At 39.5% G+C, this 11,926-nt stretch overlaps 2 protein-coding genes across 5 annotated transcripts in view; one reads left to right on the top strand and one right to left on the bottom strand.

The window, feature by feature from the left end:
• The first annotated feature begins 2,960 nt into the window (after positions 1 to 2,960).
• LOC107585866 (protein FAM78B-like) lies at positions 2,961 to 6,204 on the top strand. Its single transcript, XM_016273036.1, has 2 exons — positions 2,961 to 3,391; positions 5,682 to 6,204. Exons 1-2 carry the CDS (start codon positions 3,129 to 3,131, stop codon positions 6,202 to 6,204), a joined length of 786 nt encoding a protein of 261 aa, XP_016128522.1. The 5' UTR covers positions 2,961 to 3,128.
• Positions 6,205 to 7,557: 1,353 nt separating this feature from the next.
• Positions 7,558 to 11,926, bottom strand: part of LOC107585865 (UDP-N-acetylglucosamine transporter-like) — an 8,454-nt gene continuing 4,085 nt past the window's right edge. For all 4 annotated transcript variants that reach the window (XM_016273032.1, XM_016273035.1, XM_016273033.1 and 1 more), the window contains 3 exons: positions 8,927 to 9,045; positions 8,613 to 8,746; positions 7,558 to 8,478 (listed from right to left, as the gene is read on the bottom strand). In XM_016273032.1, coding sequence (XP_016128518.1) covers positions 8,388 to 8,478; positions 8,613 to 8,746; positions 8,927 to 9,045 — 344 coding nt within the window. In that variant the 3' untranslated portion in view covers positions 7,558 to 8,387. The remainder of the gene's footprint in view (positions 8,479 to 8,612; positions 8,747 to 8,926; positions 9,046 to 11,926) is intronic.

The raw sequence follows: 11,926 nt of genomic DNA, 5'->3' as shown, positions 1-11,926 counted from the left end.
ACAACTGCGTGAAGCTGCTGCTACAAGTCTCAAACGCTGTTTTTTGCTTGCAAATGACAAGTTTCGCGCACTCTCCCTTTTGCACCACATATCAATCTGTGACATATGGAGCAAAAGTGATTTGTGCATCTGTAGAGGCAACGGCGGGCACTCTTCAGAGATCAGAGAAGTTTAGCCAATCAGAAAAGCTACACTGTATCCGGTTTTTGTTATTCTTTACAGTTCTTCGGGTTTTTTCTTTTTCCAAGTTTGTGGATCTTATCATCTGCAACGTCGGGGGTGTATTTGCCATCGTGACGGTGATTACATCAGCTGGTAAGTTAAGTTATAACGTCAGTTATCCGAATCAATCAGGGAAGCATAATAATTATACACTGCCTTTTTATCGCAGGTTATGTCAGACGTTACATAACAGTAGGGCTGGGTATCGTTCAAAAATACCGATACCGATCCCTTGACTTCGATACCGGTTCCTGAACGATACTTTTTCCAATACCAATTTTATTAAATCAATTTTAACAAGATTACATTATCTAAAAAAAAAAAAAAAAAAACTTTGGTTTTATTTTTCAGCTTGTTGATGTTTATACAAACTCAAAGACTCATCTCCTGAGCCACTGCACAAAGGAACAAAATGTAACCAACACAATAAACATCTATTAGGCTACATTTACACTAGTGCGTGTTCATTTTAAAAAGCATAGCTCAGACAGAATCATGATTTCTATTTATTTTCCTCTGATTTACTGATGAGCATTAGCAGCTTCCAGCGCTGTCTGCCTGTGTTCTCTCTTCCATGATCGCTGCTCTGACTCAGAGGAATTAACATAGCTATTTCAGGAACTTTAAAGAAATAGGCCTTTTGTGTACATAGAAAAAGTCTTAGATCTTTGGGGGATCTTTTGCCCCCATCAGAAAAATGGGGGCAAAAACAAAAGCGTTGCGTTTATCATTTTGTTCAGTATATATATATATATGCGTGTAAGAAAACATTCAAGTGCGCAAATCTCATTGCAAGAATTCCCATACTGATTTATGGATGTACAAAATTCGCCCGTGACTTCACATTTTTAATGCAGGTGTGTGAATGTGTTTTGCACCATATTCACTGTCTGCAGCAATAGTAGCAAAACGTGAGCATACGAGTTTCTTTATTTGTGATTCGTAGAATAGGATTTGTGCACCTGCGAGAAGGTGTAACTGTTGTGTTGTGTTTGTGGGAGAGAGAAAAAAAATCTACAAGTTTGCAACTTTTGTCTGTGACTTCACATTTACTGATACACATGTGTGGCTGGCTATTATCTACAACTACAAATTCCGCTGTCACATACGCTCAGTTGTTTTGCACCAAAAATACCTTCATATCTGCGTATCAACAACAACAACATTTATTTATAAAGCACATTTAAACACAATGTAAATTGATCCAAAGTGCTGTACAATGATCAAACAAAACTACACGCATACAAAAGGCTAAAGAGTAAAAATAAGATTTAAGTCTAGACTTAAAAATGTCCAAAGAAGGAGCAGATCTCACATGATAGGGGAGACCATTCCAAAGCTTGGGGCCAACCACAGGAAAAAGCCCGATCACCCTTTGATTTGTACCGACACCGTGGTACAGTTAGTAGCAAGTGACTCGAAGATCTAAGCGCCCTAGCAGGACAATATGGCACAAGAAGTTCAGAAATATAACTTGGTGCACAACCAGACAATGCCTTATAAACAAACAGAAAAAAAATAGTAAAATCAACCCTGAATTTAACGGGGAGCCAATGAAGGGATGATAAGACAGGAGAAATGTGATCCCTCTTTTTTGACCCAGTCAAAAGTCTTGCCGCAGCATTTTGAACAGCTTGCAGTCGTGACACTGAAGATTGAGGAAGACCAGAATAAAGACAGTTACAATAATCCAGTCAAGATGTAACAAGTGCATGAATCACAACTTCCATATCCTTCCTTGAAAGAAAATGCTTCAACTTTGCAATAGATCTCAAATGGAAAAAAACTTGCTCTAATAACAGCACTAATTTGTTTATCAAAAATTAGAGAGGAGTCAAAAATAACTCCAAGTTTTTTTATTTGTTTGCGTACATTAGTTGAAAGTGGACCTAACTGAACTTCCAAAGTAGGAGACGAGTGTGCAGGATTGAGTATCAATCTTGAGTCATGCAGTCATCATACTATTATTGCACTGTAAAAGTTATTTCTGGTTTTGATTAACGGAGAACCAAAGATGATGAAATGAATGGAGGAGGACTATAACGTGCACTGGTACTCCCACGCGCCTCTGATCGTTAATTCAGCACCACAACAACCGAACAGCGACCGCGGTGTGCACGCCAACAACGGTGATGGGAACGGTTTGTTTTAAAAGCCGTACAGCAGTTGTTTTGTCAGCGCACATCATTTCGGTTTATCCACTCTCATCTGGACGCCTGTTTACTGAAGGAATATACGCTATAACGGAACGTCAACTGTGATTTGATCGAGAGCAACGCTCCGCCGAGTAACATAGCCTACTTTTTCTCGCGGTTCCTCTTCTGTCGTAAATCATGAAATACTTTGAAATTGTTTGTTGTTCCGAAAGCGCAAACATAAATCGAGAAAAACAGAATCGCGACCACCTACTGTCGAGGCGAGCGGTCCGCCACACCTGACTGTTTTTCTGCCTCCGGTTGTGACATGAAAACTCGAACCAGAAAGAAACGGGTGAAAGGGCGAAGAGCTGCAGAAGGCCATGTGGATTTGAAAGGGAACATGTCAGATTGAAGTGGGAGCCAGGAACAATCCACAAGTCCGATCGCGACTGACAATCACAGGCATGAGGACACCAAAAATCAAGAGATGGTCGAAGGTCTTGCAACCTGTTGTTGATCCCGAGTAGGGCCCGGGGGGGGGGGGGGGGGGGCACATGCTTTTGATTGACTAATTTATGTCTTGTTTCTTGATTTGTGTTTCTTAATTCAAATGTATTAATTTGAGGAGCAACTATATTGGGAGCCCAGGCTGGACATGGGCATAGATTGACGCGTTTTTTCGGGAATATAAAGGTATATTTATATTAGGGGGAAAAACACCCTTCATGGTTGGTTGGTTGGTTACCCTGATTCTGACCTTCTCCAGCCATGGGCTGCCTTCAGAGCGTCGCCTGCAAACCCCGGATTAAACGCGAGAACATCGTTGTTTACGATGCCTCTGCTACTATTGACCACTGCCCCACAGTGATCGAGGAGAATTCACCCATAGTGCTCCGCTACAAAACTCCGTACTTCAAGGCCTCCGCTCGGATAGAAATGCCGCCGATCCCTCGAAACGAGGCTTGGATGGTGGGTTGGATTCAAGCGTGCACTCAAATGGAATTCTACAACACTTATGGAGACCTCGGCATGTAAGCATAGTGCATGTTTTATGACTTAGTCTTGACCATAAACACACATCCTGATCTAAAATTAGGGAAATTTAGCCACTGATATTCAAGAAATCATTTATGTGGGTCATCGCCAAATGAGGACGTCCAAGATGACAAAATCTCTTAAAAAAAATAAAAATAATAAATCTTAGGAAAAAAGTGCCAACTTCTTGGAAAATGTAGCCTACCTAACCTTTGAGTCTAGGTTTCAGGCATATTTACAAAACAGTTTATAACCAACAATTAACAACTCCAAAAACGTCAAGTAAAACCATCAATAATAAAAATCATGACTTGATTCATGGTTCATGAATATCAAGAGTTATCTTAAAGTTACACAATTTGTCTTGAACAAAAAGTTTTTTGTTTTTCATAGAGTCAAATTACCTGGAAAAAAAGTTAATTTCTTTAAAAAGTTAATTTCTTTAAAAAAATGTTGATCAATATTATGTTATGATTGATTAGATGGACAACGTTATTTATAATAAATTATTTTAAAAAACAATAATTTTAAGCAATAGACTAATAAAACAATAAGCTGAACAGCTTCAACATTTCCATTTCTATGATCCAGAATTTCAGTCCTTTAATGAAATTATTTTTTTGACTTTTTCTAATTCTCAGGAAAGTATTTTTACTTTAAGCCAAAAAAAAAGACATTAGAAAATGTCACTGACCCATCCGTCACTCTGTTAATGTAAGTAAATCTTTCATTTATATGTGGCCCTTTGTTTAATTATGTCTTCAAATAGTGTAAAGTAAAGGAGTGCAGTGCACCAGTGATTTACATTCACAGAGAGTATGCATACACCAGCTCAGTGCCTGAGGGGAGGAGTGTTTGCACCTTCATCAGTCACTGCTCTTTCATTTATACTCCCACAAATGAGTTTCACAGCCTGTCACTAGATCAGACGGGAATAGAATAGCTGCTCTGAAACATCAGCGTGGTTGCGCTAAACAGAGTTTTGTATCGCAGGCAAACGCAATTACATGCTCACTGCCTAATCTACAAATAGAGACAGAGCAGGAGAACGAGATAGAGACATTCTCACACTCACCCACGAGCCCTGTGACGCGTGATGTGGGCCCTTCTGATGCTGACTGGGGGGCCTGTCAGTGTGGAGGTGTGGACATGTGTGTGGGGGTGTGTATTACTGCCTAAGCGGGTGGTTGCGTGGGGTTTTCTGTGACACAGATGGTGCCGTACTGAAGAAGAAATGCCAGCGTCGGGTCATACCTAACAACACCCAGCCACATTAACGTCCTCTCACACCGACATTTTACACTGGCAGCTGGGACCCTCATAATGAATGTCATCCTTAACCCCAATTATCATTTGTACACTTTGACTCACCATATTTTTACACTTATACAGTGGTGGCACCCAGCCACATTAACGTCCTCTCACACCGAGTCATTTTACACTGGCAGCTGGGACCCTCATAATGAATGTCATCCTTAACCCCAATTATCATTTGTACACTTTGACTCACCATATTTTTACACTTATACAGTGGTGGCCAAAATTATTAGAACATTAGTATTTTGACCAGCTAAAAAGTGGTTTTAAGTCAGTTTTTTTCTATCTTTTGCAGTAGTGTGTCAGTAGGAAATATCAGTTTATATTTCCAAACATTCATTTTGCCATTAACTGTAACAATCCAGTGAGATTTTTGTTTGCACAAGGAGTCTGACAACAGCCAGTGCTCCACACAAATCTAAACTCATCATCCAGTCTGTCTGGAATGACATGAAGAACCAGAACAAACTGAGACAGACTAAATCCAGAAGAACTGTGGCAATGTCTCCAAGATGCTTCAAGAAACCTACCTGCAAAGCTACAGTACTGTTAAAAGTTTTAGGCACTTGTGTAAAAATGCTGTAAAATGAAGATGCTGTCAAAAATAATGTCATAAATAGATTTTCTTTATCGATTAACTTCTATTAACTAAATTAAATCAGCATCAGTTTGTTCCGTTTCTTCATGACATTCAAGACAGACTGGATGATGATGAGATCAGATCTCGGTGTGGAGCACTGGCTGTTGTCAGACTCCTTGGGCAAACAAAAATCTCACTGGATTATTACAACTAATGGCAAAATGAATGTTTGGAAACAAACTGATATTTCTGACACACTAAGCAAAAGATACAAATAACTTATTTACCGTTTAATAAAAATTTTTAGCTGGTGCACGAAAATACTAGTGTTCTAATCATTTTGGCCACCACTGTATAATTGTTTAACGTCTAAACATTAATTTCCACAGGTCAAGCTGGGAGCTGCCAGAGTTACGAGAAGGACTGGTGAAGGCCATCAGTGACTCGGACGGCGTGAGTTACCCATGGTACGGAAACACGACTGAAACTGTGACCCTCTCCGGCCCCACATCCAAGCCTTCCCGCTTCTCTGTCCACATGAACGATAACTTCTACCCCAGCGTAACATGGGCCGTACCGGTGAGCGAGAGCAATGTGCCTTTGCTCACGTGGATCAAACGCGACCAGAGCTTCACCACTTGGCTGGTGGCTTTGAATATGGCCACACAGGAGAAGATCCTCCTGCAGACAGTGAAGTGGAGGATGAAAGTGGACATCGCTGTGGACCCCTCCAAGCCGCTGGGCTCTCGAGCAAGACTCACCGGCCGGGTGCACCAGGACCAGCCCAAGGTGTTGACCCATATGGAGCCGATCCATCCTAACGCTTTGGGTAAACCCAATGCTAATGACGCACAGGTGCTAATGTGGAGGCCCAAGCGAGGACCACCATTAGTGGTGATTCCCTCTAAGTAGCAGGTTGTGGCAAAACTTGAAGGTTTTTAATCAAAATAATCAATCTGCCTTAAATCCACACTGCTGCCTTTAAAGAGATACTTGGTTCTTGAACAGCCTGGGAGACACTTAAAGGGGCAGTTCATTCAAAAAAAAAAGAAAATTCTATAATCTTTAACTCACCCTCACTTCACTCCAAACTTGTATGACGTTTGTTCCTTCTGTGGAACACACATGAAGATATTTTAAACAATGTTTTTGTCCATCCAATGAAACAAAACATTGGACCCTACTGACTTTCATTGCACTGGGGGGGCGGAACCCATTCACTGAATTTTTTTGCAATCCACAAAAGAAAGAAAGAAATTGTAGTTTGGGGTGAACTGTCCCTTTAATTTGATATTGACATTTGCCTTAAATCCTCAGACTCAAGTACAGGAGAAGAAACTATACTTCTGCTCTACATAAAAGGGATACTGGACCAAAAAATTTAAATCCTGTCATAATTTACTCACTTTCATGTCGTTCCAAACCTGTATGACCAATACACACACACACACATATATACATATATATATATAGTCTTAGAAATGTATTTTTTATTATCGATACAATGGAAGTCAATGGGCTCCAACGTTGTTTGGTTCCCAGTGTTTTGCAAAACGTTCTTATGCAGAAGAAAGAAATGCAACCACATGAAAGTAAATAAAATGACAGAATTCTGTCCCCCCTGAGCATAACCTGGACTGTGAATACTGCTGCAGTGGAAATGAGGGTACTTCGGCTGCTTAAATTTCTATGCTCTAAGCTTAGGAATGTCTGGAGCTGTCTACTAATTCACTCTTCTGCTCACCTGGGAGCGAGGGAATCGAGGGAGGGGAAGAAAGATTTGAACAGTGCTGCAAACACTGCTATTCATTAGAGGTGAAAACCATCCGGACCTTCCTGCTGAGATAAACACACATCCAGACACAAAAGCACAACAAACACTCAACCGCCTTCCTTATTGAAGCACCCTCCTCTAGAGAATCCTGCGCCTGCACAAATGGACCCAATCCGTTCGCTTTAAAGCATTAAAACCACTGGATTTGTATAAACTGAATTCATGCCAAATGGGATGTGCAGACTTCAAAAATGACCCAATGATGGTCTTCAGAGGTCACCATAGAGTTTATTGATTTTGAGGTTCACAGTGTGTTCTGAAGGACTGGGGCAGCTAGAGTTGTCCTGACTGTAAAATCTATTTGCCTTTTTAATTAATTACCTTTTTCAAGCTGTGACTGCATGCATTGTTTTTACACCTTTTGAAAAAAATGCCAAGCCTGTTCATTTCAATTTTGTGCTGCCCTTGTTCAAATGTGTGTATTGTTTAAAAAAAAAAAAAAAAAGCTAATTATACACCTGATTTATTATTACTCCTCACCAGATACTAATATGGCTTCACATATAGTGCAAAGTCGCTAAAAAGCACTTCCTTGCACATATAACGGAGTAACTCAAGTATTCTTTGTTGCCTGGTGACAGAGGTAATCTGTAAAATAATCACAACATCCCACAAACTGACTGGCTGGCATCATCTTAAGTATTGTTATCATTTTCTTTATAATAATATTGAAAGTTTACATTCTATTTACAAAAGATCCCTTATTCCCTCAATTTCTACGGCACAGAAACTAACCCAGCAACTCAGTCAATTAAAATAGCATAAAATATTTTTTATGACTTGCAGTTTGAATAATGACACAAAAATACAGTGATGCAACGACCCCCTAAGTAACATCTATTGCAGAGTTTCTGCGAGATTCAAGTTTTATTTGTGGCAAATTACTGCAGGCCACTGTTGCGAATCAAAAGCAGCCATTGCCCCTTGAAGATGAACGGATATTAAATGGCCAAGAAAAGCCGAACAAGTTTTGTGCCATTTGAAAATGGCACGTTAGGAAGTGTTTTTAATCCATTACCCATTAATGTGATCAGCGCCGATTAATGTTTTTCACATAAAACAGGAGTTTCACTGAAACCAGAGACCCGGAGCATTTCTCCAAGTGTGCTTCAGCTCAGCACTGCACAGCAGTGGCCCAGCCTGTTATCCAACCTTGTATCAATCCTTTTGTCCCGCTCTCTACGCCTCCTCTCCTCTTCTCTGTCCTTCCACTCATTTCATCCTTTTGTTCCACTCCACTTTCACCTCGTCCATCCCCTTTTCATGCCCTGCTTGGGTTGGGTGCCGGCTTGCTCTCATAACCATAGAGAAACGTCGCCATTATGACTAATACTGTGCCCAGGAAGAACAAACTGGACAGAAAAGAACAACAAGTGGATTTTCAGTTTTCATTTCAATTAAATACCTTTTTTTTTTTTTTTTTACTTTAAATCAATTGAATTTAAAGCATTTATTGATCACAAGACATAAAAAATGTCCTTTTTACCTGGTAGGCTCAAAATCCTCAAGCCAGAAATATGAAATGAATGTGGAGAGGATAATTGAGAGTGATGTAGCAAAGCCTTTCAGTATGTTGTCAGCATACTTGATGACAGCAGCTATCACAAGCCCTCCAAGAGCCTGTGGGAAAAAAAAAAAAAAATCAATTTATATTGTTGCACATTAATGCGTTGCAGGGGAAAAGCTCTTGTGTTGCTTCCTGTTAGCTGTTGACGATGAAGCAATTATCAGTACTGACTCCCATGTAAACTTGTTTGCACTTCAGAAGTCTTGTACTAAAAAAAAAGTGTTCAAGCTCACCTGGAGGGCGACCACAATCCAGGTCAGCGTGTTGTAGCCCTGAAACATTCCGTGTTCTTGGACTCTGTCACCATCGTAGGCCAACATCCCGAAGATCCCAAAAAACAGGCCAAACATGCCTGCACACAGAAGACACAGAGGGCAAAACATTTAGTTTTGCTTTACATACAACAGCACTCAGCCAAGGTATTTTTTTAAATAAATAAAGTAAATAGGATTACAACTTCGTTACAAAATACATAAATTAATTATTAATTTATTTATACACATATTATTGATATATTTCAATTATTAATTTATAAATACATTTATTCTCCAATTATAATTAAAACTGAACAAATATGAAATGAATTTAAAATCAAACAGTAAATGATCGATTTCATCTGTACTACTATTCAAAAGTTTACAGCATTTTTTTGATAAAAAATACAGTAAAACAGTAATATTGTAAACTATTATTAGAATTTAAAATGTTTTTTTAATACATTTAAATGGCTTTTATTTTCCATGATAGCAAGGCTATTTCAGTAGCCATAAGTTCAGTTATCAGTGGCACAAACCTGCTTTTTTTCTTTTCAGGATTCTTTGATGAATACAAAGTTCAAAAAGAACAGTGTTTATTTCAAATAGAAATATTTTGTACTACTATAAATCTTTTACTGACACATTCGATGCACGTGTCCTTGCTCAATTAAAGTACTACTACAAAAAAAAATCTTACTGACCTTAAACTTTTGAACAGTAGCTTATAAATGCAAGTACCTAAATGAATGGCTCATTTTGAGAAAACTATGATAAACTTTGATATGATCAAATTATAGGTTATCACATTATGTTGGCACCCATTGAAGAACAGAGATTCTTTTTTGGCTCAGCTCATTATGATGAACAGAAGTTCACATTAGGAGGTGAATCACTACAGACGCTCAATTCACACATTGCCAGTTATAAATAAACCCTACACTGAGATTCCACATGGCAAGAATGAAAACACACACACATAAATATTAGCCTTAAGTTCCTGAATGTCACCTTAGACTGTTTTGTGCAGTCTTTTGCTTGCTAAAAGAAATAAAACCTAGTTGTTTGAAATTTGACATTGACTTTCAGAAATACAGATTAAACAGATGGTTAACGGACTTCTAGTGTAAAAACAGGTTGTGTGTGTCATCCTCTGCAGTGAATGGGTGCCGCCAGAATGAGAGTCCAAACAGCTGATAAAAACATTACAATAATCCACAAGTAATCCTCACAACTCCAATCCATCAATTAAGGTCTTGTGAAGTGAAAAGATGTGTATTTTTGTAATAAATAAATTCATCAAGGCATTTTAAATTCAAACTGTCTCTTAAAATTTCACTTTATGAGGTTTTTTTAACATTAATATGAGTTCCCCTAGCCTGCCTATGGTCCCCCAGTGGCTAGAAATGGCGATAGGTGTAAACCGAGCCCTGGGTATCCTGCTTTGCCTTTGAGAAAATGAAAGCTCAGATGGCCCAATCTGGAATCTTCCCTTTATGTCGTCATATGGGGAAAGGTTACCTCCCCTTTCTCTGCTTTGCCCGCCCAGAGAATTTGGCCCGCTCATGAGAAAATGAAAGCTCAGATGGCCCAATCTGGAATCTTCCCTTTATGTCGTCATATGGGGAAAGGTTACCTCCCCTTTCTCTGCTTTGCCCGCCCAGAGAATTTGGCCCGCTCATGAGAAAATGAAAGCTCAGATGGCCCAATCTGAAATCTTCCCTTTATGTCGTCATATGGGGAAAGGTTACCTCCCCTTTCTCTGCTTTGCCCGCCCAGAGAATTTGGCCCGCCCATGAGAAAATGAGCTACTACCGTGCGAGGCGAGCGCAATATTTTTTTTTTCCTCGAGAGACATCATGGCTTGCAAACGAGCGAAGCATGGCAGTTGCCCCGCCTCTCTCCTCCTCGTTAGCATTTAAAGCTACAGACACAGAAATGGCACATCCTAAGGAAAGCTCATTGTGGGACTGGAAAGAGACTTCAGATACAGTACTAGGGCCCACTTAGGCCTATATAAAAGCATCTAAAAAGCAGCATGTCATGGGACCTTTAAGGTGAAAAATAATCCATAATTCATAATAATGCTTTCTCTATTGAAAAAGTCCATCCCCTGTTGTCCTCTCACATCAAAATCCATCAGCACGTTTGTTTAATGCCATTTATGACCGTTTTCACTTGATCTCTGCCTATTTCTCTCCTGATTCAGATTAGATGTTTTTTTTCACTGGAGGAAACAATATTATCAATAGAGGACTCGTATTTCAGATGGAAAGCAACAGTTTAAAGAAGTTTTTCACTTCACAAGACATTAATTGATGGATTGGATTTGTGTGGATTACTGTGACACCCATTCACTACAGAGGATTCATTAGTGACCAAGTGATGTCATGCTACATTTGTCCAAATCTGTTTTGTTTTGATGAAGAAACAAACTCATCTACATCTTAGACGGCCTGAGGGTAGTACATTTTTAATTTTGGATGAACTTTTTCTTAAAGGGGTCATATGATGCTTTTTCATTATTCTGTGTTACACCAAATACACAAAGATCATTATTTTGTGTATTTGGTGTAACAGAATATGTTGACATGCTTTAATGTTCAAAAAACACATTATTTTTCAAATACTGTACATTATTGTAGGTCCCGCCTCTCTCAAACGCTTCGTTTTCTACAAAGTCCCTCCTTCCGACAAGCGCAGTCTGCTCTGATTGGCCAGCTGACCCAGTGCATTGTGATTGGCCGAACACCGCAAGCACTCGTCGGAAATGTAACTCCCCTTACCATAATCGCGAGCTTCATCTTTCAAAATAAAAGTAAAGACAGTAAATAATGTCATTAGTTTTATCATCAGTTCAAGCCTGAAAGGGGAACAGAGTCGCGTGACAGACACAGTGATGATGCAGTACACAAGCTACGGTTAAGACAGCTGACTCTACTGTAATGTGATGTGACGCTGTCTCTCTCTCTCTCTCTC

The sequence above is a fragment of the Sinocyclocheilus grahami genome, unplaced genomic scaffold (assembly GCF_001515645.1).
Source record: "Sinocyclocheilus grahami isolate Dianchi unplaced genomic scaffold, SAMN03320097.WGS_v1.1 scaffold75.1, whole genome shotgun sequence".
In the NCBI taxonomy this organism is placed as follows: Eukaryota; Metazoa; Chordata; class Actinopteri; order Cypriniformes; family Cyprinidae; genus Sinocyclocheilus; species Sinocyclocheilus grahami.
Note: the sequence above shows the minus strand (reverse complement) of the source record. Positions and strands in the feature narration are given on the sequence as shown.

Bases quoted from the DNA above. Each gene is read 5' to 3' on its own strand.
- LOC107585866 (XM_016273036.1), top strand. From the start codon at position 3,129: ATGGGCTGCCTTCAGAGCGTCGCCTGCAAACCCCGGATTAAACGCGAG. The intron at 3,392-5,681 runs GTAAGCATAGTG...TAATTTCCACAG, and splicing joins ACTTATGGAGACCTCGGCAT to GTCAAGCTGGGAGCTGCCAG.